This window comes from Akebia trifoliata, chromosome 7 (assembly GCF_017979445.1).
Source record: "Akebia trifoliata isolate Shusen 1 chromosome 7, ASM1797944v1, whole genome shotgun sequence".
Lineage (NCBI taxonomy): Eukaryota > Viridiplantae > Streptophyta > Magnoliopsida > Ranunculales > Lardizabalaceae > Akebia > Akebia trifoliata.
This window is the reverse complement of record NC_141381.1, coordinates 33028675-33055291: the sequence shown is the minus strand read 5'-3', so window position 1 is coordinate 33055291 and position 26617 is coordinate 33028675. Positions and strand designations below refer to the sequence as shown.

Genomic DNA, 26617 nt, shown 5'->3' with positions numbered 1-26617 from the left:
CCCAACTCTTAAGGGTCAAGTTAGGGCCCAATCAATCCCCACCTGAACCTGCCCTTTGTCAACCCTAATGGATAGGGACATAGTTTTAAACTCGTTTTGACGGCTCGTATCATCTGTAAATAAGATCGAGTTGTCTCGAACAAATTTTTCGATATGTTTGTAACGTCTTGTTTAAAAGAGAAAAAAATGAATGTGAGTTTTAAATCTCAACCAATACATTGACTTCTCCGTCCGTCTTGTTGCTAGGTGATATCGAGACAACTCAGGTGATACGTCTCGATGTCGGACGAGTTTTGAAACCATGGATAGGGAACATGTTAAGATGCACCCTCGAAATAAGTATTTTATGGTATTTTTGGTAGGGAAAAAAATTAGGGCATTTTTTTTAGGAAAATAAAGTTCGGAGGTGTATTTAATGCACCTTAACGTGTGCCCTTAGGCACATGTTATCAAAACCCTAAAAAAATAGTTGTATTTAGCAATAAAACTGTAGATTAGGGTGGTGTAATAAATTTTGTTCCTTTCCATCACACCTGTAGTGTAGGGTAGATTTTACACGATTTATGCACAACTGAAATCCGATTTATTTGCAGAGATGAAGAAACTGATCTAAACTTCTTTGTTTCTGGGTTTTTTGGGTATCTAGGTTTCTCTTTGATTGTGGGAATCTGGGTTTCTCTTAGATAAAAAAAATCATTCAAAATGAGGTGGGAAAGATTGAATTTGAATACCAGATTGAGAGAAACTCTGGAAGGGAAGAAATCACCAGGTCGAAAAGGTGGGGTTTTGGGGCCTGGAAAGAGGTGGGGACACACATGCAACTCTGTTAAAGGAGGGAAATTTCTCTATGTTTTCGGAGGCTATGGAAAGGATAACTGCCAGACCAACGATGTGCATGTCTTCGACACAAGTGAGCATTTGAAATTTCACATTTTTATTTATTTTTTGATGTTTGTCTTTATGGGTTTTTGTTACTTCTGTGTTTTTTATTCATTTGATATGGTTTTGAGATAGTTATTAGATTTGGAGTTTTTTTTTTAATAGTTATTTTTTATGTTTGAAGTGATGCTTGTGACATAAATATCGTGGATAGTTTTAGATTTGTATTTTATGAGGCTATTGTCCATGTTTTCCCTCTGATTTGAATCTTTGCATAGTTTATGTAACTCTTGATTTTTAGGATTTTGATTGTTGCATGTCTAAATTTTTATTATTATTCTTGTTGTTGGCATAAATGGGTTGCATGAGAATTTTAGAGTTTTCTCTTCATGGGTTTTAGTTTTAATGCATTTTGAATTAATACCCTGCCTCTTAGATGATATTTTTTAAGTGCTTACTTTGATGCATTGTAGTTTTTTCGAGTCTAGTTTTGTTTCTTTGAGCTCTTCAAATGGATTTAATCGATCTATGATTTTTGGGTTGATCTTTATTGGGTTTCATTTACTTTTGCTTCAATTATATACTAATGTTGAGCTTATTTTTAGAATGTTTGCTCATTTTTTTTCCTGTTCTGTTTGCTCAATTGCAGCTAGGCAGGCATGGAGTAAGCCAATGGTGAAGGGAATCCCACCTTGTCCAAGGGACAGTCACACTTGCACAACTTTTGGAAACAATCTGTTTGTGTTTGGAGGTACAGATGGGAAAGACCCACTCAAGGATTTGCACATCTTAGATACTTGTAAGTCCTCTCTTTGATTAGTGCTTCCGCTGCTACTGTTACATTTGGTGCTAAGTTTATATCACACATAATAATGATGCTATGTTTATTTTGAACTAAATCTATGAATCTAATTCTATTAAATTATACACAATGTTTTATTATCAATGATATAATAACTGGCATTGGTCAATCACTTGGCTTTTTGGTGAAGGTTTTAAAAACTAATTAGCGAATAGTATGTATTTTCCATTTTATTTTGAGGTGTTAAGTTTAAAAATTGGATCAACTTCTTTGTGAGTTTCACAGCTAGGAATTGTTCTATGGAAGTGTAGGGGTTCACATAACCTTTTTCTGACTTTAAACACTTGAATGTATTGTATCATGTTTGTAGCATCCAATACATGGATATCTCCAAGTTTAAGTGGCGAGGAACCAGAAGCACGGGAAGGACATACAGCAACAAGTATTGGCAAACGGCTTTTCATATTTGGAGGCTGCGGAAAATCGCGTAGTAATTCAGATGAAATTTATTATAACGATCTTTACATATTGGATACTGGTAAGCTTCTCCTTTTAATGGCTACTCATACTCAATTTTAAAGCATAAGAACACATATGAGGTGGGCTTATTTATGTCTTGCTACATTTCGAGTCACTCATTTTCCTCTTGGAATGTGGATGAGGTGGGTCTTATCATGTCATGTCCAACCAACAGACTAATAAACATGAAAGACAAAACTTCTAATAGAATTTTGTAGGAAACTACCTAATGAGATAGAAATCACGTAGTTTTCCTTGTTTCCCAAATTTTCTGGTTGCGTGCTTCTCCAAGTATTTAGAAATTTATCATGTGAATAAGCACTTATCACCTGTGGGTCCTACCTAAGTGATTTCCAAACTGGTCAAATAATTGCAACAATTGTAAGAAAGTGATTGAAACAAGCCAATCTACAAAAAACTTCTACATAACTTATGGTTGCAGTCATCTAATCAGGTTGAATTTTTTCCTTACAATTTACTAGATCTCTTATATGGAACCCAGTGAATGTGGGTTCCTTTTCTTTACACATTCATATCATATATAGTATCCCGTGGATTATGTCTTTAGAGTAACTGCCTGTCTGTTGCCTTGTTATCTATTCTGGGTTACTGTTAGGTATGAATCTTGCTTTGATAATAGATTATAGTATTAGAGGTGTAATTATCTCTATTTTTGTTCGAATTTATATATTTTTATGGAGTTTATTCATTGATATGGATCCTTGCTGTGCCAACTTAGCTAAGTTGGTAAGACATGTGGAGCGTCGAAGGATATACAAGTCGTAAGACTAACTTTTTTTATTTTTCTTTGAATCGACTTGCAGAGACCTTAGTATGGAGACATGCCATAACATCCGGAACCCCACCATCTCCGCGAGATAGTCATACCTGTTCATCTTGGAGGAACAAAATAATTGTGGTTGCTGGTGAAGATGCGTCTGATTATTATTTGTCTGATGTCCATATCCTTGATACAGGTCTCTGATTTTACATTAATACAACTTTCTAAGTAAAAAATAATAAAAGAAATTGCATATCCATTTATGATTTGTTGTTGCTTGACTTCTATAACTTAGAGCTTTATGAACCATGACTTTCCTCCTTACAATCACTTGTTCATTTTTGTATGGTAATAGATACACTAGTTTGGAGGGAACTATGTACTTCGGGTCAGATATTGCCTCCACGTGCTGGCCATTCAACCGTTGCTCTTGGGAAACACTTGTTTGTTTTTGGAGGATTTACTGATGACCGGAATCTTTATGATGACCTCCATATGCTTAATCTGGGTAAGTATTCACAATTATCTGTTTTGGATTCATTTACTTGATGTGCACGTACTGCAATAGTTTACTCTTTGGGGAAATCTTAGGCACACAGTAGGTCGACGTCCTAAGGCATTAGAAATTAGTTCAAAATTGCTAACTTTATCTTAGGTGCACAATTGGCTTCGTAAACCTCCAAGCCCATTGTTTTTGTAACCGTTATGTTTACATGCCCAGTGAAAAATTGTTATGCCATTGTCTTTGCTAACTTTATCATCAGCAGTGCCTATGGTTCTGTTGGCTTGGGTTGAAGTTCACCCCACCCTTTACTTGTGTCCTTGCCTCAAACCTGAGCTAGGTTGAGATGTGAACCCGACCCATGGGTCAGAAACTCCCAAGACCCAACACTAACCCAGAACAGAAAAAACTGGGAAAGTTGGACGGGTAGATCAACATTCTTAGCTTGGTCCTTCTCTATTCTCTTCCAATGTGAGAAGAAGGTCGTTATTTTGACTGTCCAGATTTTGAGCAAGCCCTAGGTATATAAACAAAACTGCATGCTGTCTGGATAAATACCAAACAGTGTTTGTGTATGATCCTAAGCTCCTAACCATCCAAGATAAGACTCTTCACGGAGATCCATCACCGAGGGGTGTTGAATTGATCAATCACATGGTTGGGATTTTTTTTGCTAAATATATATGGTTAAGATTGTTGGTAAGAGTATTTTTTTGCTCCAGAATCAGAAGGGGGAGCCGTATGCATGGGTGATTCATATTGATGGTCTTGTGCTCCATGTGTTGAAAAAAAATCCCTGTGCTGAAAAAAAGGGGTCTAGGTGTAGTCAGTGAACTGGTCCTAATATTGGACTGGTTGAACATTTACTCAGAATTTTCATGAGGACGCCTTTCTATTAAAACCATTTGAACTGGCCGGTGGACTCTTCCTAGGGTGATTATACTGCTCAACTTTTTTTTTTTTTTTTATAGATAAATTTTGTTACCATGCCATGTGATATCAAACCCAAACTTGATTTGTTGGTGAAAAGACCAAGGTGATTGGGTGGGTTGTCAGGTTATATCAATCCCCATTTACCATACTTCAAAGATCTTGGTTAATTTTTAATTAAAAAATTCAGCTCTTCATTTTTTTTTAATTGTTGGGTGTGTTAGCTCTCTCCATCTAAGGTCTGTCACTCTGGGATAGGGATTTGAAAAATCAATTCACCAATTTGGGCTTTGATATCCAAACATACATAGAGTTTGTTTTTGTTCTTTTGTTTTTGATAGGTAAATAGTTCCTCAGTTAAATCATTCTATTCAACACACATGGGTACCTCTTCCATGGAGTTCCCTATAGTTTCGGTTTGGGTACCTAGAGTTTCTTCAGAGGTTTCTTTCTTCATCTAGCTAGTTGTGCTTGATAATTTTGGCTTCAGTCCACCAAATCAAATGGGAATTTTTTATGCATAGTTTATGCTTTCTATGTATTGTAAAATTAATGGGGAATCGATAGATCATTTGTTGATTCATCGTTCCTTTGTTAGGGAGATTTGATTGCACTTTTCTTTATTCCATACATTCTGAGGTCTTTCTTAAGTCCACCATGTTATTATTCCAAAGTCAGTAGATCAAGGCCTTTTCACATAGAGAGGGAAATTTGTGGGTCTTAACTACTTCTGCAGTATGTTGGGGGAACATGGAAGGAGATGAATATGTTGGTCTTCTTGGCCTCCTTTTTTGTGATTATGCCTATAAAAAAAAGAACCACGCTTCATTTTTTTTGGGTGTGAATTCCAAACTGATGCCTGTAACATTCAACTGTTCTCTCAATCCACGCAGATACTAGTATTTGGACCAAGGTGATGGCTACAGGTCTAGGACCTTCTGCCAGATTTTCCGTGGCTGGAGACCATCTGGATCCAATGAAAGGCATTCTGGTGTTCATTGGCGGTTGCAATGAGCATCTTGAGGCCCTGGATGATATGTATTATTTACACACAGGTTTAGCAATTTCCATGCTTCTCTTTTTTATTCCGTCTATTCTACTCGATCCCCTCATTTGTTTTTCTTAGATAAATATAACCCATTTGATGTTGGGTATTTGTAAATCATTATAATTAAATTTGAATTATGTCTTCTGTTGCGAATCTCATATTGGTATCTATTACTAGATATATCAATGGAAAATGGACAAAATGAACATAGGCCAGAGAAATTCTCCCTCAAGAAAGAATTGAAGAGGAAGTGTCAAGAACAATATCTTCCTTCGAACTTACCAGTAAAAGATAAAGATGTACGTAAACTTGGGACAAAACCTGACATGTGCCATGCCATGCCTTCACCATTTTATGGTCAAGCAGGTAAGAACTGCTTTGCTCTTATTGTGATTGTATTGCTCTTTCCTAGCCCAATCCGTTGTCATTATGTTTCCTACTTTTCCAACATAAAGCAGTTGTCTGTGATAATGTGGTACCTCATGGAATCCAACCAAAGTCCTTTAAATTACCATCCCATGTCATATACAGTTAGAGATGGGTTTTTGGGTAAGGATAAATCTAGGCAGTAAAGGAGATACCTTTTGTAGCCTCAATACTTGAGGAAAGATAATGTTTTGCAATGCAGCAGACATGAAGAACTCGACATCGTTCGAAGTCATGCCTTCTCAAGGGAAGATATTTGAAGCTAAGGTTACTGAAGCTTTCCACTATGGGTATACAATTGAAACTAACATCGATGGGAAGCGTCTTCGTGGAGTACTGTTTTCCTTCAAGCCGGGCTTTGCCCATGAAGCTAATACTTACCTCAATAGGTGAAATATGTTTGTTTATATCTTTGTTCTTAGCGCTTTTACTGCAATAACCTTTGTTGAATTTTGGTTCTGATGGATATTCTGGTCTCAGTAAAATCAAAGCTGAGGAGGGTGGAGGTGTTAAGTTGAATGATGGTCACAAACCCAAATTGGAAACTGCTAGACACACCCAGAAGAAAGCAGTAAATCACAAACAGACAAACAGTATTCATGGAAAGGAGTCGACATCACAGGAGTCCCCGATGGAAACTACTGCTTCTGATTCGAACAATTCAGCACCTTTTGGTGTTTCACAGCCTCCTCTGGTTAGTCTTTTAAGCTCTTTTTTTCTTTTGTGCGTGTTGGGTTCAATCTAACACTGGTGCTGTATTTGAGATAACTTCTACTAAGTTGGGTATTTTGATCAGAAACCTGAATACTCGGAGCCGTCAGCATTGCCTCTTCCAGATTCGAAACATGTCATAAATACTCCACTCAATTCTAGCACAGAAGTTTCTTGCGAGAATCGTTCTGCCACGGCCAAGGATACAATTGCTTCATCTTTAAACCAAGGTATGTTCAACAATTTCTACCCATTGAGATGCACATCCATTTGGTTCTATAAATATACCCAGTTACATTTTAATTGATATAATCTCATCGAGTGAAAACCATGAGTGATGGTTGCCTTTTATATTTTAAGACATATATTGTAGCCCCAAGATTGCACTGATCTATGTGTTAAAGTCCATGGGCCTAACTCATCCCCGAAAACCGGCTAGCAAGGAGAGGGTTGCCCCCGTTTTATACATTGCACAACCCAAGAGTACCTAGGCGATGTGGGACTATGCTAACACTCCCCCTCAACGTCAGGCCTGGAGATACTTGGCTCTCCCCCTCCATGCAGGGTTAGAGATACTAACCCAACCCATCCCTGAGTTACACCCGCTCTGATACTATGATAAAGTCCAGGGGCCTAACTCATCCCCGAAAACCGGCTTGTAAGGAGAGGGTTGCCCCCTGGCTTTATACATTGCACAACCCAAGAGTACCTAGGCAATGTGGGACTATGCTAAGACTATGATCATATCCAATTAATGGGTATTTTCATAGTCAGACTGACTTCACCAATTGCATCTGCTGGTGCATCCTTCAATGATTAAAAAAAAAAATTCTTTAATTGCTTTTTCAGATAAGCCAGCTCCAGGCACCAAAGCTGCATGATCCTCATGCTTCCCACCAAACTGAACCTCAAACAGATGAAGGAATGAAACCTTGAGGAGCTTCCAAACATGACTCAGAATGGTGTTACTCTCTCTTAGGTGGTGAACAAGTTATGTTTTGCATCCAGAAAACTGGCCACTGAGAAGACCCGTTTCAGCTCGTCCAAGTCTACCCAAAATCTTCTTGACAGTATGGTCAGAGGAACCTATCGTATTGGAATTCTAACCTTAAGTTGTAACCCACTGTGTGTCGTGTTTATTTACATGTGTCATCAGCTCTGAAACCGTGATAGAATTTTGTGTTTAATACTGTATAATCAAACTACTGTTTTCTGGTGAGGTTCTAGCTGTTACTTCTTGAAGAATCTAATATAACTAATTTCCTTTTATCTTTTTGTTTGTTAAATATAAAATGTATGAATTATATTTGCTTTGTTCTTTTCCTGCCCAATAGATATTCTATTCCAATATTTAAAACGTACTCTTTTCTGTGGTGGTTTCTTAGCTGATCAGACCAATTTTTGGTTATGGGGATGCTCGTGGCTGCGACTCAAGCTATAAAACGACAAAACCTCACCTTGTAAGGTGACTTAGAAGTGATATTTATGTTACATGAGGCATAATCCACCAGCAAAATCCTAGCCCTTCCCTCAATTCCCAGCTCTGAATTCTAATAGAGAACCAGACTTACAAAGAAAATGACACTCACTGAATTACGAAGTAAGAAAAAAAAATTCCTCCATTATTTAATTGAAGGCCTTTACCAATTTGCACCACAAACAAATCTAAACTGGCAAAAATCAGAACCAGCCCATTAATGCCGAGTTTCTTTTGGAGAAAGCTTTTTCACTAGTAACTATTTTCTTTCTTTTCTTACGTTAAGAAGAACGGTACTAAAAAATCTTAACAAACTTTGAGATATAAAAAATTTGAATTGGTAGCATGGTTTTAAACCTTGTCTGAGACCAAGACGACTTGTCTGATACATCTCAGTATTGTCCACCAGCGAGACGGATAGACAAGTCAAACGTATTGTTAGAACATATCAAAAAACTCGTCCGACTTGGTCTCATTCATGGATGAGATGAGACGTCAAAACCAAGTTTTAAAACCTTGATTGGTAGAGGAATTTTCCACCTTACAGTACGAGCAGTGCCCTTGATACCGGTTCATATTTGGTTACCCAAAACTATTGTCGAGGAACCTATATAGTCAGATCTGTTGTTTTGGCAGTTCTTTCAAAGCCGGGAACCTATGGCTTTTTTGAGATTTTCCATATCCATGTTTCCTGAGCCGTGGTTGAAGTGGAAACAAAAGTGTTGGCTCGAGCAATACATTGGTGAGAATCCAATACCCCCCATAACCAACCTAAATGTTGCTCTGTAGGGTTCATCCACAGAGGGTTAAAAACACATTTAATGGACAGTATACAACAAGCACAACATACCAAGCTGGATCCAGACTTCTGGGATTACTCATTTCAGCTCTAGAACCTCGAGTGATAGGAACCAAATTGATTGATTATAGGTTCTAGTTCTGGGTATGTTGATGCCGAAACTAATACCTCTACTATCAGCTTAAATCATCAAATTGAATTGAGGGAGCAGAACAAGCAGTGATTGGTACATATAAAAATGCACTAAATCTTAAATAAATAAAGATCCAGAAAATAGAAATTCATTCATTGACAGCCATTCCGCTTGCAATGGACTTTCTTGCCCAAATTTCCAAGTCCCTTCTGGCAAATCAAACCACTAAAGTTGCAGCAATGAAAGGAGTATATTACAGAACATGATCAAGTCTGCCTGTTTTTTTTTTTTTTTTGGCAAGTCAAAGTCTGGATTATCTATAAAATCAAGATATGTTTCTTCCATAATACCATGGGTTCTGAACAGTAAACAATAATTCCACGCTCGAGGGTCAACTGTGTCAGTTACTACCACCATTGCCAAAGAGGTAACCCAGGGAAGATCCACCACCTGGCGCAGCATGAACCTTAGTCGAAGGCCGATCCTGTTCCCAGAAACAAATATTATAGAAAGTAAAGTAACCTGGAGACAAAGATTAATCCGTGAAAAGAAAAATGCAAGTAACCAAGATCAATATCAATCAGAGAATGACAAGCAGTGACGTGGTATATCATTCAACACAATTTGGTCTTTGTTGGAACAATGGAAGCACGAGTGGTCTGGTGCACCTGGCAATGTTTTGAACTAATGTTTCAGCTATAGCTTTTAAAGGCTACAAATTCAATACTGTTTAGCTGCAGTTTATCCATTTTATTTTTATTTTTTAATAAGAAATTTTTACTTGTCCACCGAAAAAAAAAATGACCAGAGAAATATGGCACCTCAGAATGGATCCTACAAGCTATGAACCCTCGCATTGTTTTGAATATGAACAAAGGGTGGTTTCTGATTATTGATAATACTACAAGACAAAGTCATTATAGCTGGGCATATAATTAGAAACTTAACGTGGGCCTCGCATTCAACTCTAGCCCAAACCGAAACAAAATTAGTTTCTTAGAGGCAAATGCACATGAACCTAAACCCTAGACCCTAAAGTGTCCCTAGAAGATACTAAAACTTTCTCATCCCTAGGTCCAGATGATCACTATATGTCAAGATTCGCTTTGCAAAATATCCGGAACCTGAGGATGATTCCTTTGTATATTATTCATTTCTATTGTTTTAATATAGTATTTCTTGAATCACGAATAAACAACTGATACAGAAATTACTAAAGTAGATACACAAGACAAGCAGCAACTAAATCATGATCATACCGTGATGAAGTTTCCAGTGTTCTGACCATCTGCCCTGAAGTAGTTGTTTGCTTGGCTCCCTTGGATGCCTGCTGGAATCTGCTTAGTATTATCCAATGGTGGTGAAGCAGTGGCCTTCTTGGAAGTTACATTATCTGCGGCCTGTCCCTGATTCTGAGCAGGTGGCGTGGAGGACTTTGGAGCCTCACCACTCCCAAACAGGTAGCCTAGTGAACTCTGTCCTCCTCCGCTGCTGACTCCACGGCCCATTCTCTCTAAGCTCTTTTTTTAGACAGGAAAGACTAGACCCTGTATACAGTTCCCAAAGATGATGCAAAGTAAAATAATTTGGGGTCCAAGAATGCATCAAGTACAACATGAGTGGAACTATGAGAAAAGTTCATTGCAGATATGAGCATGATCATATGAACTACCTAGTTTTTAGATAATTATCTGAAGTATATTTAAAAACAAAAACCCGACACAACTCATATCCAGTGATGTTTTTTTTTTTCTCTTGTTTTTTCTTCTTCTTCTGTATTTCTTCTTTTGGTTGAGTCATAGAGTGGCCATCTTGGCCTCCCCTTCTCCTGGTGTTTTGTTAATAAATTAATACTTTTCAAAAAAAAGAAAAAAAAAACGGGGATGAGTATTCATTACTTACGCATGCAAGTTTAATTTATTCTTCTCTTTTGAGTATCCAATATCATGTAACATGGTACAAAATCAATCTACCAGGAGGGGTTGTAACTTTTAAGGCTACCTACTAACCATTATGAACCTAACAACAAAGGTCGTGATTTCAGAACGAATTCTGAAAGAACAATATTATATAGCACCATCAAATCTATAATGAAAAATCCAATAAACCCAACAACATACTAGAGAAATTTGAAAACAAATTTATGGATAAACTATTTTCTTCAAATGATTGGTGACCTTAACCTTTCCTAAATTGTTCTTGGTCGACGATGAAGATGGATTCAACAAAGTTTGAACCTAGGTAAGAAAATATTTGATACAACATAGATCTAAAAAGAGTTTAATAGTGAAATAGTGCTTGTGTTGCCAACCCCAATGTTTGGAATAAGGTCAAGATAATGACATACACCATAAAATTTAAATTAATTGCTCTCTATAGAGAGAACTAAAAACTTTGATCATACTCTTTTATGATAGTCAAACAAGTTTAAGTGTTTAACCATACGTAAAGAAATTAATGTACACTCTAAACACAATAAGTTTTATCGGTATATGTTTGTTTCCACATCCATCCTCATTGAATTTTTTTGTCACCCGAAGTTTGCTTTGAGGAGGAATCACCAGTTAGAGAAATGGATGTGAGAAGCAGAAGTAGGAGATTATCCCTATAAATTGTTACCCGTTGCAGGGAAATAAATAAACGAAATGGGTAGGAAACAATAAAGCAAATTTCACAAGAAAGTTAATTATCATGGGGAAATGTATCTACAACACATTTTCACTGTGCTAATCCCACATGGATGGGCCCTTGTTAGCAATCCGGAATACAAAAAAAAATAAAAATTCGATTCGTGAAAAATTCGAGTTCTATTCGATTTTGGATTGCAAAAATCCGGTGTAAAATTCGGCCAAAAATTCGATAAATGGAAAATATGCGGCATATGCTTCATACGTGTATTATATGTTTCATTTTAAAAATTCGACCATATGATAGTGATGGTGCTGATGAAATTGGTGGTGTTAATGGTGATGGTAATAATGATGATGATGATAATAAGGTCATTGAGATTATTGTTCCATTGATTTTTATAAGAAGACCAAAGTCAAGCGACAAATCATCAATTTGGAAAATTAAGGTGTAATCTCAAGTAAATGTAGAGGGACATGCCATTATTCTTTTAAAGATAAAAGAAGGGACATTTTTCGTCTAAAAGGTCGATTCCTCTAAAATTTTGAAGCATGGATGCTTCAAAGTCGGCTTGTGTTACACGTCACAACTTACAAATTTACACTTTGCAACATACAACAAGTTATAGTAGCATTTTTTTTTTCCACCGAGTTTTATAAAAATTCGTAAAAAACATGTTTTATTCTTTTAAAACTTAAAATCCGTGAATTATTCAAAAGTTCAACAATCCAGAGAATAATACTTTCATTGAAAAAAACTAAAAAAATTCGTGAATTTTTCAAGAATTAAACGGGACATTGCTAACAAGGGAATGGGCCGTTAAATGGAATTAATCCTAAAAACTCATAGGCCAGGAGAGTTTTGATCAAGATTACTCTTTAATACTAAAGATCACATCATCAGCAGCAAAAAATAAGTAAATTAATAAAGAGTAACAGTGTCATATATGTCAAAAGAGAAATTAACCAAATCCTACACGACAAACATCGTAATCACAAAGTTTATGAAATCTAAATCAACATCAAAACTATAAAGACACAAAATTTACAAGATACTCCTAAAAATCGCAACTCAACAAACGAATCCGAAACAGTGTGATCTCTAAAAAGGGAGAAGCAAGAATCGAAATTCTACCAAGAAAAGTTACGAATCCACTAAAAAATGAGGTGATAACAGTGTCCTATACATCAAAAGAGAAATTAACCAAATCCTACACAAAAAACATCGTAATCACAAAGTTTATGAGATCTAAATCAACATCAGAACTATAAAAACACCAAATTTACAATATTACTCCTAAAAACCGCAACTCAACAAAAGAATCCAAAACAGCGTGACCTCCAAAAAGGGATAAGAAATAGTCGAAATGATATAAAGAAAAGTTACAAATCCACAGAAAATGAGGTACACAAATTCATAAATTAAATCCTGATCAAGAAAATTTAGCGTTTCTGATGCGATTCTTGGTCAGATTTAACAGAAAAACAAAAGAAACGTAATTGAGGGATGGATCTGATGGTGGAGAACATAGATCTATGGTTTTGTACCTCTGTTCTTCGGATCTGATCAGGGAGACAAGAGTAGAGCAGAGTCACTGAGCCAGTGAGAGAGAACCAGCGTCGAAACCCGAGATTTATATAAAATAAAATAAAATAAAATAAAATATTAAAATTTTAAAAAGAAAAAGAAAATAGAAATGATAAATACAGGCGCTTTTATTATATGTTCAGGATATTAAATTCATTCGGTCCGATCACGTGGGTTTAGATCTGGCTAATTTTAGTCTTTAGGGCTCTTGAGTAGTGGTTGTCGGTGAGACTGATACGTCTCTATCGATACAGTAGTTCATTGAGCTTTTATAGTTGTAGTGTTACAGTTATTAGTGGTCCACAATCTTAATGGGCCTTTAATTTGGTTGATCACAAAAGTCCAACAAAACTGATGTGGGTGTTAACCTCATCTGTGCCTCACAATTGGTGTTCATGTCTAACCATGGCCCAAAACCCTGCCCCATCACCACCTAAAAATGAGACGAGTTGATAAGTCGTTTCAAAGACATGGTTTGTTCTAATTCTAAGACATTTTTTTAATCTCATCTGAGATGACTCGGTCTCATTCATGGACGAAACGAGATGCCAAGATGAGTTTTAAAACCATGCATAGTAAGCACCAGCATGCCTAACACATCGCAAAACAACAACAAAAAGTCAGAAAGATACCATTTTGATTCCGCTTTCTAGCATTAATTTCTTTGTTCAATTAAGTTAACATCAAATACACACCAAATATATAAAACTACAACATCTTCATCAGCTCTACCATAATAAACATCAGACAAGCGACCAAAATCTCTAGAATGATTGGCTTTCATCCCTTTCTAATGGGATGAAGAAGTAACAGACCAGCAACTTAAAAGTTGTCCAGCAGACTAGTGTCAAAAATGTGGCTTACTATACTTGATTACGAGTAAATAAATATACTATTCAGTGTAATGTAGTCATTCTCATAAAATGTCACAACCCTCACTTGCTTCAGTCTGCTAATTTTTCCATCTGTATCACCAGCAGTGTTTCTGTGGATGTATGCCATCTGCGCTCTCAATCAACAGCAAACGATTGGTGTCAAATCATTCCCATTACATTATTTAGCTGCCCAAGTCCATCATGGAACCAACGACATCATTCTCAGTCAAGAGAACCACATTGACAAAGCTCCACTTCATAAATCACCTGTAATTAAGAGTTATGCTTCCATGACTGCAAATCCCATTTATCCCATTTTGAAGTACGATACTCAACATAGGAAGCTTGTTGAAATTGAATGTGTAGATATTGTAGATTAAAGCCACCAATGAAAACCATAGGATATCTTCTACCATCAGAACATGGCTTTTTTGTGCATGTAACATTAAGCCCCCTCAACAGAACCAATGAAATAAGCTAACTTCCCTTGCCCTGTCACAATGAAATTTGTATTAGAGCATAGTGTAGCATATAAGCAACTAAATGTACCCAATGATTTAACATTATCAATATCAACAATACACGAATTCCAATAACAGGTTTTAAGCCTCAAGTCCATGCAAAAGGAGTATCACCAACTAGTTCACATGCATGCATGTGTGTTTGTGTGCTTTTCATAAGTGGTACCTATTGGTGTTCCTCTTTCACTTTTTAAGTTGTAACAATTAATACCAAAATTGGAATAAGAATTGAAACATAAGCATGCAGAGCATGATCCTCGCAGGATATTAGAAAGCACCTGTTGCTCCATCATGAATTTTTTTCTTACCTGTTGGGGTTGTTACCAGAAACTCTAATTTTGTGTGGCATAATACTGAGGAGCCAATTCCGGTAACCATAATGGATCAATTCTTGTTATGTTACGGATGTAATTGTGATTTGTTCGAACAAGCTCATTGAAAATTATGCATTCCGGCTTTGCCCGGAATAACACTGAAGAAGGATGGATTTGCACTCCCTGACCACTAGCCAAAGCCCTATCACATGGTAAGATTAATGTCAGACACTATTTTGTCACAAAGAAAATTTGGCAAAATATTACTTCAAAAGGATTGCAGTATTGTACTGAAACTTGAATCTGGTGTACAGCTATCAAGAAATTATAGAAACAATTTCTTTTAGAGCTGCTATTCTTGCATGTTGTTACAAACATTGAATGCATTTCAGGTTTAAAATGCATTTGATATACTTTTGTTGAAAAAAAAGTACGTAAGTGCAGACAAATCAAGGTTTAAAATCTCGTCTTGAGACAATATTAGGTCATGAGAAAAACCGAGGCGGTAGGCAATCCAAAACAATTGAATGTTTTAGGGTCAATGTTTCATTCAGCTCTCGGCCAAAACAAGAATGTTCCCCCAAAACATTTGAAAATGGAAAGAAATTTTGAACCATGGTCACGATGATAAATAACTATGAATATATGAAATCATGAAGCACTTGTTAACTACATTCTAACAAGCATATCATAACGACAACCAAACCTGTATGATCCATCAGGCTGCTTTAAAGCTGCATTGAGGAAAAATGAAGCAGCAAGGCATCTTCGGAACTGAAGAATGTCATCTCCACATGAAACAACACGCAGACCCATCTGATCAACGTGTCCTCGGATTTGACTGCAAGAATGTGTACAACTGTGTAAGGATGCATGTCTAAAAGAGAACAATGAATCAGATGGTTAAGATCATTCAGACCAAGTAAATTTTGGGAAAGGAGATCTTCTATGTATTGCCCAATAATTAGGTCCCTACCCCCTCCGCGTGCAACATGTACATAAAAGTGGTTACCGAGAGAAGTTGGATGTGGATGTACCAAGGTTTAAAAGTTTTCATCTAAAGGCAATGTTTTGGTCGGGAGAAAAACTGAGACGGTTATTCAAAGATAAACTGAAACCTTTCCGAAGTATTGAATGTTTCAGGTTACATTCTGCTCTCAACCGAAATGGATGTACTGTCAAAGAAATTCATATTTGCAAAGGCACAGACCATAAAAAGGAGGAAAATGACTAGCATGTTCATACAGGAAAGTGATTAAATTTCCATGAATTTCTCAAAACATACAGATGTACTTAAGCTAGGACACTAAATAGCCAACCTGTGAATGTCTCGAGCATGCCTCAAGGAACGGCTATTGATGAAATTGTCCCTGCACCACTTATTAAGGCTTCTTTCAGCTGTTTTGTCTTTACTTCCTGCCAATTTACTCTTCTCCAAGAACTCTGCAGAAGCCCGATATACATTCACCACAGTGAGATGGTCTCCCTCTACGCTCGAAAAACACTTCCTTGCAGCTCTTGCCTAACCAAGAAGGGAAAAATATAATTATTATGTATGGTATTTCCAATGAAGAAACAAAGGTTCCAAGTATTTAGAATGCAAGTAAATATTCCAAGGTTTATTATGTTTGTCAAATCTAACTGTAGTGTATGTCAGATTAAATATGAATAATTACATTGAGATAAAAGTTCAGTAAATGTCTGTCAGCATGCATTTGAATCACCTTATCGTGCAAGAACCCACACGCATGAGAACATAACAGGAAGGAAGTATTAGATACACATGCAGGAGGAACCCAACATACCTCTTCCAACTTCTCACGAGGGGCATAAAAAATGGATTCGACCGAAAGAACTGCAACAGTTATCAACATTTCCTCCAAGCAGTTGAACTCACTAGCTAAGATGAGAGCTTTTGAATAAATAGGGTCCAATGGAAACCGGGCCATTTGATGCCCGATTGGCTTAGAGAGTTCATAATCATCAGTCAGAGCACCTAGCAAGAATAACTGCTCCAAAGATTTGACAATGGCCATCCTGTTCAATTTGTATAACATTAAAAAACAAAAGATAACAATTGAATTGAAGTATTTGGTGAAGAAAAAACACAAACTGCAGATAATTTGCAGTGAAACAATATTACATTTCTTGAAATTTTAACTTCAAGAAAATAATAGTTACAAAATCAACTGATCGACCAATGTTTCCATAGAGAAGGAATTTACAGGATAGAGCCCCATAAAAGTCCCAAAAAAAAAAATTCTAGAACAGACAGAAAATAAGAATATAAATCATAAAATTTCAAAGAACTTTTGACAGTCACCGACTTAACCCATTTCATACCGTATAGAAACCCAGCACTTTCTGTCCAGTTAAGGTTTCAAACCAAGCAACTAGAACAATGGCAAAGACACCATCAGTATGACCATGGTAGTATAGAGTCAGGTTAAATCTACACCAGCTTTTTACTCTTATTTCCTACATGTGGTGCCAAAGGCCCACATGGAAGTCATGTTGGACATATTGGGTTCTCCATACTGAGAAGACCATCCTCAAAAATTCAATCAACTCCAACATTCCATTGTTCACAATGTCAGTATGCACTGATTTTTTTCGATGACAAAAGCCACAATGAAGGCAAGTCATTTGCTATTGGATTGTCTAAAATTATCTCCATGATTCCCATCGACAGAGTAAAAAACTGGAGCAAGAAACAAGGGTAGATTTACCCTGACTTGTATACAAAAAAGACTGAAAAGTAAATAGTATTATTATTATTATTATCCCAAACAGTAATAAGTAATAACAACAATAATATTAAACTGTTTGGTTATTTCCACTTGAAACAAGCTTAAATTACAAACTCATTGAAGTCATGGTAAAGAGAGATTAGCTGTAAGTTTTTTTTTTTTGGATGGGTAAGCTGGACTTGAACCCATGGCCTCAAAGTTGCTTTGCAATGTATCAACCCAACTGAGCTGTGGGTCTAAGCCCAGATTAGCCGTTAGTTCATGAAGGTTTTCTGATAATGAGATTGCTAATATATTAAAGCAAGCAGGGCTCGTATTTCTTTTTCACCTTGATGGTTTTTCCATGAAGTCAAACCCAATAATATCATCAACACCAAGAGCCTTGAGCTGTAGTATGACATTAGAGAGGTTGCACCGCTTGATCTCCGGAACAGTGGAATCCACAAGTCTAGGAAATTCATTCTCTGTATATAACCGGAAGCATTTACCAGGTCCTTCACGACCTGCACGACCACTGCATCAAGAACATGTCAATTTCCTTTTCAAGCATTAAAACATGATCATCACATCAAGCATGTGTGCCTATTAATATACGATGTGTAATAGGTGTGTGATCAGCATAAATAAAGTCAACATGGGTGACTTCTTAACGAAAATGAGAAGGAAAAAAAAAACAAGTTCCAAATATTCTAAAAATTAGATAATCCAAATAGGGAAAAAGTCACATGTACAAAATCATATTAAGAAGTCTGTCTTTAAGGTGTCAGCTTGGTAAGTTTGTAAAGTTTATGAATGCTAATACCATAGATTTGAACCTGCCTTCATCAGTAGACCTATCCCCCACCCTTTCCCAACGCACGCACGTACGCACCAAAAAAAAAAAAAAAACTGCTTTTTTTAACAGGTAAATATATCCATGGCTAATAACTAATCTTTAGGCTCATATATATCATATCTCCTTTAAAGAAAGAGGAAAAAATGAAACCAAGTGTAGAATAAGGTTCAATAGTTGGGGTTGAAAAATGTGCTCCTAGATGTATGTGCTTCCTTCTTGTGGTGTTCAATCCTGGTTATCTAAAACATTGTCAAGCATACAAAAGAATTTCCTAGTAACCAAGGCTCAAAGAGTTGACCGAGTCCTCTAAAGCATCACTAAGACAACTCTAGTTGAACAAGAAATTGATTGATTATTCAATCTTTATCTATCAAAAAAGAAGAAGAAGAAATTGATCAATTATTAAGAACTGTTAAGTTTCTATAAAACTCCCAAAAAGCTTTTATAAAATGCTCCAGAAATTCTCTAACTATACAAATCCCAAAACATGGAATTTTGAGACAAGCTTCCAAATTCTACCATGTAACCCTTACCAAGATTCAACTGGGAACCAAGCTATATTCAAGTCAAATTTAAGTTTCAAACAGTGAAAAACCATCATGCCTACCTCCTCTGAAGAGCCTGCGCTTTTGATGTTGGTACAATAATTAATGATTCCATCCCTGTGAGCGGATTGTATGAGCGTGCTTTCACCAATCCAGGATCTATGACGTACCTAATTCCAGGAATTGTTACTGAGGTTTCGGCAATATTTGTTGCCAATATGACCTACAAAGCAAGGGGAATATTAAGAAGTGACTCGTGCATGGAGTACCCTAACAACATGAAACAACAAATTAATATTAATAGAAAACAACAATGCTTGTGCAACAAGAACCATATTTCGGGAATTAAGAACCTTTTACATATATAATGTTAAAAGCTTTATATCATGGACGTAGCCCCTAGTTGCATGGTGCCCGCACAACACTTGAACTAATCCACAGCACTGTACCTCAAGTCAGCCTTCTCCAATGAGCGCTAGGAGTTTCCTCAAGGGGTCGCTTGGTTCGGATTATATAATCCGATTATTGAGTACAATCAGATCGTGTTTGGTTGGGATTGTAGCAGTAATTTTTTAAAAATCATGAATGAAAATCAGCAATAATCAGAAACAGGTCGCATATTGTTTCTTGTGTTTTTGGACAGTAAACCGCTTGTAGTGTTTTTGCGCAACAATATATTACCTTCAACTCCTCTTACCAATAGAAAATGTGAGAACAAAATTTCAGAAAATTTATTTTGTTTGTGCCCTTTCTTCTTCAGCTCTATAGAAAGCTTGGTGGAAACCTTGCTCATCTTCTTTAGTGACAATAGCTCTCTCCACGGGTTTCAACGTTATTTGGTCATCGTCTTATTCAACCTATTTTGCCTTTTCTTTCACTTTTTTCTATTCTTTTTTCCAGCAACTATAAAGATTGTTGAAACCTTGAAATTGTAAACTAAAACCCTTGTTTTTTCTTCTGAAACCAGCCCTTTCAAGCTCTTCAACCTCTATCTCCATCCCATCATTTTTAATCTCACATTTAATCTATTGTTTTCTATTTTTTTCTACAAACAAATCTGATTTTTCAACATAGAAATCCATGGTTACCATTTACAAACCCTTTTTTTCCCTTCCTAACATCAGACATCTACAAGCTTTCCATCTATTCCATGATTTTAACCTTAAACCCATTATTATTTTCCAAAAACCAGTCATCTTTAAGTTCTTCATCTTTCCATTGTTTTCAACCTAAAATCCTAATTTATCCCATTATTTTAGAAAAAATAAAATTTGGTAGATTTTTATATAAAGTCAATTTTCCGAAACAATGTTAGCCAAACAAGATTATGATTTTCAATTGCAAAATCAGGTTTCAAAAACAGTTTAACCAAATGAGATTTTGGATTTTGAAAAACAGTTTATAAAATCTGATTTTGATCATCCATAAAATCAAGAATCATGTTATACAATCAGAACCAAATGCCCCCCAAATCTCTAAGGCACCCACTCAAGAGATTGCTCACACAATTTGGGTTGTGCTCTAAAGCTTTATTCACTCTTCAAATGGGATCACCCAAGGAGTATGAGTATTCGCAAGCTCTTAAGTTCGGTATTCTCTTTGTGGGTCTCTTGAATGAGAACCTCAGTTAACAACTCCTAAATAAATTTTTTTTTTGGATGGGGTTGAATAGTGTACTATTGAACATTTAACTAAACAGAAAAGATAAGGAGGTACCTTTCGAAACCCAGATGGAGCTGGCCTGAAAACTTGCATTTGTTGTTCCGAGGGAAGAGATGAAAATATAGGAACAATTAAAAGCTGTTTTTTGTCTTCAGATAATTGTTGAACTCGTTCTTGGATGAGCCTTTCTACAGATTCTATCTCCTCTTGCCCGGTCAAAAACACTAGTATATCACCAGGACCTTCTTCCAAATGAATCTAACATAAAGAAAGGGGTATGCTACTTATAATGAGATCATTACATAAAGAACATAAGCATTATAAATTGCGAAGGAACAGTTCTCAAAATTTGACTACGTGTTATAAAAAAAAAAAACTCATGGAGTGTACTGGACTCAAATCAAGCTTTACTGGGTCATTCAGTTTCTACAGAGCTCAATAAAACTTGACTGAGAACTCGAGAAACATAACTAAGTACCTAGTTTACTCAATCTTGAACGGGAAAATGTAAAAGAAATTGGATTATGTTATGATTCTCAGGTGAAAATTTAAAAAGAAATCAAATAGCAGAAAAAAGTAACTGAGATTTTAGAAGGGATACATCCTCAAAGGATGCTTAATCCCATCGGGACCACAGATTTAATGAGGATTGAACCTTTTGCTCTTCTCTCTCTCTCTTTTTTTTTTTTCCTTTGTCATCTCTTCATCCTGTTTCTCTTTTTTTGCTTTAGTAAAATTATACTTATCAAGTCAAAGTTCCAAAAGTCTTAGGCTAGTTTCTACTTCATGTTCAAGTCTTGAGTGCAATAAGGGAGGTTATCCAGCTCTTCAACTGTACCCCTTATTTCCATCACTTTTGATAGTAGAAGTTCATTTGATGAAATTGGTTGTTGGGGAAGCTGCTTTGTAGTGTTGATCCATCCACTAGAAAACTAAGGTTGACATTGAATCTAAACATAAGTCCTCAAAGCAGATGATCTTATTTCGTCTTCTTCCTCTTTCTAACCTACATCAATTTTTTGTCTAAGATGCTATCCTACAAAACGATTATAGTGGAAGTTAGAGCTCTTCTTCATAGTCTTCACATTTTTAAAGACAACTTCTAAAGTCCTTTGCTGGAGGAAGGAGATTCAGCTAACATAGTTCTTCAGGAAGATAGCAAGTCATGGAGATTGGCGAATGTTTTAGACGGTCCACAGGAATTGGTTAAAGCATGGTCTCTCATTTTCCATATTATAAGAGGTAAATGATATAGCGGAGTCATTGACTTATGCCTTGTAGTGATGTAAATTGAAACTCTGTGCATAGGGAATATAGTCCATAATTTTGTAACACTACCACTTTAGGTATAGTCTTTTTGTTTTTATAGGTACTTTATTGTTACTAATAAAAAAGAAAGAGAGACAAAGTCACCCCAAACTTGATTGGGCTTGCATCAACAAACCCAGATTTGAGGTTATAAACATTGCTAAGAGAAAGTATTGGACGAGAACGTAAGAATATTGTCAATTAACTACCTGAAAAATAGTAATCAAGGCTGCATCAAGGTAATCTGGTTCAGCATGATGAGTATAGAATACATCTACAGGGTACTGCCGACCTTGAACGTGAACAGCTCTTGCACCACCAAAGTACTCGGAAAAACCTCTTGCATCCAAACTCGCAGACATAATGATCAACTTTAGTGGAGGTAATTTTGTGCCCTGGCATGGCTTCAGAAGATTGAAGCACTGATTACTATTTTCTTTGTTAATCACTGCACCATTGTTAGACTTTGTGTTTTCAAGACCACATTGTGGACTCGTAGATTGTGACCTTGCTTTTTGTACATTTTTCAACAATCCCAGTAGCACATCAGTGTGGACTGTTCTCTCATGAGCTTCATCAACAATGATTACTGAATACCTAGAGAGATATGGATCCAATAAAGCTTCCCTGTAAATAGATCAAAATTTAAATTAGTCCATACTAAATAAAGTGATAATCCTTATCACAATTTTCCACTAATTTACAAATTTCAAGCATGCCATTATCTCCACAACCTAAATCCTTCTTAACATATATTTAGCTTGGGTGAACTCAAGTAGTCGGGAGAGATGCACATGGATATAATAAGATAACTAATTACATGTATTTTGTTTAGCTGAACTCATATAGTTGGGAAAAATGCTTTGTTGATTGAATATACATGTATTTTGTTTACCTCATTAACAATCCATCTGTCATGTATTTGATCCTTGTTGAGCTGGAAGTCATATCATCAAATCTAATGGAATAGCCAACCTTCTGACCCAATTCAACACCACATTCCTCTGCCACACGTTTTGCAACAGTAACAGCAGCAACACGTCGAGGTTGAGTGATTCCAATAGTTTTCCCATCACGACAGAATCCCCCATTGAATAAAAATTGTGGTAATTCTGAAACAAATATTATGCAAGTAAGAAAAAGGGGGGGAAAAGGATATTGTTATTACGGCTCCATCTGCTAGAGCTCTACAATGTAATTTCTTAGTCATGACTAGCTAACATTGCAAATCTTTATTGTGTATATGCATTTCCATACAACAAAAGAACAATAGGAATGCCAATAAGTAGAACAATCACAAATTAAACACCATAATCAAATAAACTTATCCACCTACCACCATTACAATGCATATTATAAAAACCTGACTAACAAGTCCTGCGTTGAAAACTGGAAAGCTATATACAATAATACATGGAGGACTACAAAACTTACGTGTTGTTTTTCCACTTCCAGTTTCACCCACTATTATCAGTGTGTCATTCTTTCTCACTTCATCCACAATTCGCCTCTCAACTAAGAAGATCAATATAACATAAATAAGAAACATCATTAATAATTCAAATAATGAAATATGATTTCAATGGTAAAGAAATAGACTCATAATTTACCATATATCTTTAAGATGAAAATGGGTTTTTTGAGGTTCCATTCCAAACCTCTACCGCATGAAAAAAAGAAGCTATGGTTCTCTTAGAGACTAAAATTTCACCGGCCACAATTCAAAGGGAAGATAAATACACGTGATGTGAACACGGAACTTGCCCCCACACATTTTTTTTTAATTTGTATATGCTATTGCGACTGAAAACAAAATCTGCCGCTATTCCACAAGAAATTTGTAAAATTTATATGCTATTGCGATGGATAACAAAGGCAGAAATAAAAAGTCTGCCGCTATTGCACCCTCAAGAAGTTTTAAATTTACCAAGGTCTTAGTCACCCCCACGTAGAGAAAATCCTAGCTCTGTTGTAAATCCAAAACGGAAACCCACGCGTGCAATGAAGAGGTTTGGAGCAAAACTTCAGAAAACCTTTTTCCTAGTCTCAGATTACTCGTATTATTCTACCATGTCTTACCTATTAAAAAAAACTCAAATTGCCTAGAAAATTTATATACTCAGCATGAAGTAACTTTAATTTCAACTAAAAGTAGAACTAATTATAATCTGAACTATCAGTAAACCAATAGAACAAACAATAACAGTAATATATCAATTAATACCTGATGCGATGGGTAGAGATTTTCTCTGCTGCGCAATCCTTCTCATCCTGAATCCAGAAATCCAAAAAATCGAGTTGATGAAGAAACCAATAAGGGTTTCTGGAGCTAAAAGTTTAAGACTCAATTAAAACAATAGATAGTTTAGAGTTGGACTACCTGGAAAAAAAATCATCTTTTGTACCGTTCTTAATGGTCTTCCCGTTGTGTTTTGGGAGTTTGGTGGAGTTTTTCGAAGGAAAGGTTTCTGAGTAAGCCATTGGAGGGACAAAGTTTGTCGAGAGAGAGAGAAGACAATGGGTTTTGAGAGAGATTGAGGAAGATGGGTTTTGGGGAAGAAAAAACCCAGTCGAGTCCGGTCGTTCGTGGGAGAGTAGTATGCGAACTACCTCTACTGCCGTCGGATTTCACCAATACAAATCTCAAGATTATTGCCACGTCAACCACTTATCACGTCATTCTCTCCCACGCACTCCAACTAAAAAAACCCAAATCGTTAGGGTTGCACTCCCAAACAAACGAATTTAAAATCCGACAATATCAACAACTTTCTAAATCAAGATTCTCTCCCTCATCTGATTTGGCAAACAAACACCATAGATTTTCTCTTAAAGGGTAGGTTGAATTGAAGATGATGTTTTGTATGAATCAAACAGACCCGAAAATTAGTCATGAATGTGAATGATTGATACCTTTCCAATTTTCCAAACCCTTCCCTCAATGAATCTATTGTGATGTAACTTGTAAGTATTAAAGCGGCAATAGAGTTTGAACCATGGATGACCTCTATTGACACTAAGGTGCAACTTGGTTTGGGCTGGTTCGGTTTAGAGCAAAATCATAATCGAACCGACCAAGGTTGGTTCCATTATATAAGAACCAGAACCGAACCGATTTGATCTAAAACCGAATCAACCCAAACCGATCTTAATTCGATTTTATTTGATTCGGTTTGATGGGTTGTAAAAAAAAAATTTACACAAATTTATCAAAAATTAAGTAAACACATGAATTAAGTTCGATTTGAATCGAATTGATAAATTATGTACACAAATTTGTCAAAATTATGTAAACACATGATGAATTAAGTTGGGTTTGAACCGAATTGATAAATTATGTACACAAATTTGTCAAAAATTATGTACACAAATTTGTCAAAATTTATATACAAAAATTATGTAAACACATGATAAATTTGTGTAAATTCGGTTAGATAAATTTCAAAAAAAAAAAAAATTGGGTTTCTAAAAATTATCCAAAAAATTAATTTTTCTCCAAAACTACAAAACCCAAAACAAAATGGGTTTCCATGAGAGGTACCTACAGCTGCACGTCAAGAAGAGAGAGAGACCCGCCGGCCACCTGCAACCAGCCAGCCACACGCCCGCAGTCGCACGCCTGTAATCGCACGCCAAGAGAGAGAGAGAGAGAGAGAGATGCTTCCTTACCTCAAGAAGAGAGAGAGAGAGAGGCCACAACTGGTCATCGGAGTTGAGATGCAAACACAGCCATACTATCGCACAGTCGCACAAATGGCAAGAAACGAGAGAGAGAGGGGTGACCGCCAGCAACTGGAGTTGAGCCTACACCCGCACGATTGCTGCAAGAGACGAGAGAGAGAGAGAGAGAATACAAGGAAGTGGGAACCGAAGGGTTTAGGTTTTGTTAAATCGATAAATCAATTATAAATTTAATATTTTATTTTATATTAATAATGGTTCGATTTTCGATTTGATTCGGTTTGTTATATTATCTGAATCGAGAATCGAATCGAATTCATCGGTTCTTCATTTTTTTTAAACCGAACCGATAATAATTTAAATCGAACCAAATCAATCCAAATTGCATGGATTGGTTCGGTTCTCGGTTTGAACCGAATTGAGTTGCACCCCAAATTGACATCTTACCTTTTAATTATTTTCAATCATTCAATTATTTTATTTTTATTTTTAATTGAGGTGTAATTGCTTTTGTAACTCAATTTGATAGGATAACTTAAAAACTCACTGATAGGCATGGGCAAAGAACATAAATTTTTTGCCTTGGGATACTATGTGTAGTTGTGTACATGGATTACCGCATTGGCAACCCGAACACAACACCCTTAAAAAAAAATTAATATGGCTGGAGGATCACTAAAATTTATTGCATACGCAAAGAAGTCGAGAAAGGCATTCAATCATTTGTTTATTTTTTTCTAGTTTTGAAGGGGATTGTAATATCATTTTATTAATTTATTTGAAATTACTCGGGTTTTTTTTTTTTTTTTATAGATTGGTATCACTTGGGGTATTTCAGATAAGATCTCAACCTTGTTGATTGAAGTGTGTTGAGTGTATATTTCGTCCACTCTCAGGTGAGTCA

At 36.2% G+C, this 26617-nt stretch overlaps 3 protein-coding genes across 4 annotated transcripts; 1 reads left to right on the top strand and 2 right to left on the bottom strand.

Moving 5' to 3' along the window:
* Nucleotides 1-517: 517 nt before the first annotated feature.
* LOC147399231 (Galactose oxidase/kelch repeat superfamily protein) lies at nucleotides 518-7869 on the top strand. 2 transcript variants are annotated; one of them, XM_086448712.1, is made up of 11 exons: nucleotides 518-910; nucleotides 1529-1678; nucleotides 2052-2219; nucleotides 3025-3177; nucleotides 3337-3489; nucleotides 5307-5468; nucleotides 5639-5827; nucleotides 6093-6276; nucleotides 6368-6581; nucleotides 6684-6828; nucleotides 7448-7869. In XM_086448712.1, the coding sequence occupies exons 1-11, from the start codon at nucleotides 703-705 to the stop codon at nucleotides 7477-7479; spliced, it is 1758 nt and encodes a 585-aa protein (XP_086304838.1). In that variant the 5' UTR covers nucleotides 518-702; the 3' UTR covers nucleotides 7480-7869. The 2 variants fall into 2 exon arrangements, with proteins under 2 accessions (XP_086304838.1, XP_086304837.1); XM_086448711.1 differs by having other exon boundaries at nucleotides 6090-6276.
* Nucleotides 7870-9097: 1228 nt separating this feature from the next.
* Nucleotides 9098-13336, bottom strand: SP1L1 (SPIRAL1-like1). The gene is made up of 3 exons (XM_086448713.1): nucleotides 13183-13336; nucleotides 10267-10554; nucleotides 9098-9491 (listed from the first exon to the last, which is right to left on the bottom strand). Exons 2-3 carry the CDS (start codon nucleotides 10513-10515, stop codon nucleotides 9408-9410), a joined length of 333 nt encoding a protein of 110 aa, XP_086304839.1. The 5' UTR covers nucleotides 10516-10554; nucleotides 13183-13336; the 3' UTR covers nucleotides 9098-9407.
* A 506-nt stretch (nucleotides 13337-13842) lies between these two features.
* Nucleotides 13843-24762, bottom strand: LOC147399229 (RNA helicase family protein). The gene is made up of 13 exons (XM_086448710.1): nucleotides 24413-24762; nucleotides 24257-24303; nucleotides 23467-23547; nucleotides 22928-23144; nucleotides 22242-22659; nucleotides 20779-20982; nucleotides 19125-19285; nucleotides 18011-18196; nucleotides 16738-16969; nucleotides 16252-16454; nucleotides 15639-15773; nucleotides 14927-15134; nucleotides 13843-14589 (listed from the first exon to the last, which is right to left on the bottom strand). The coding sequence occupies exons 1-12, from the start codon at nucleotides 24511-24513 to the stop codon at nucleotides 14951-14953; spliced, it is 2169 nt and encodes a 722-aa protein (XP_086304836.1). The 5' UTR covers nucleotides 24514-24762; the 3' UTR covers nucleotides 13843-14589; nucleotides 14927-14950.
* Nucleotides 24763-26617: the final 1855 nt, after the last annotated feature.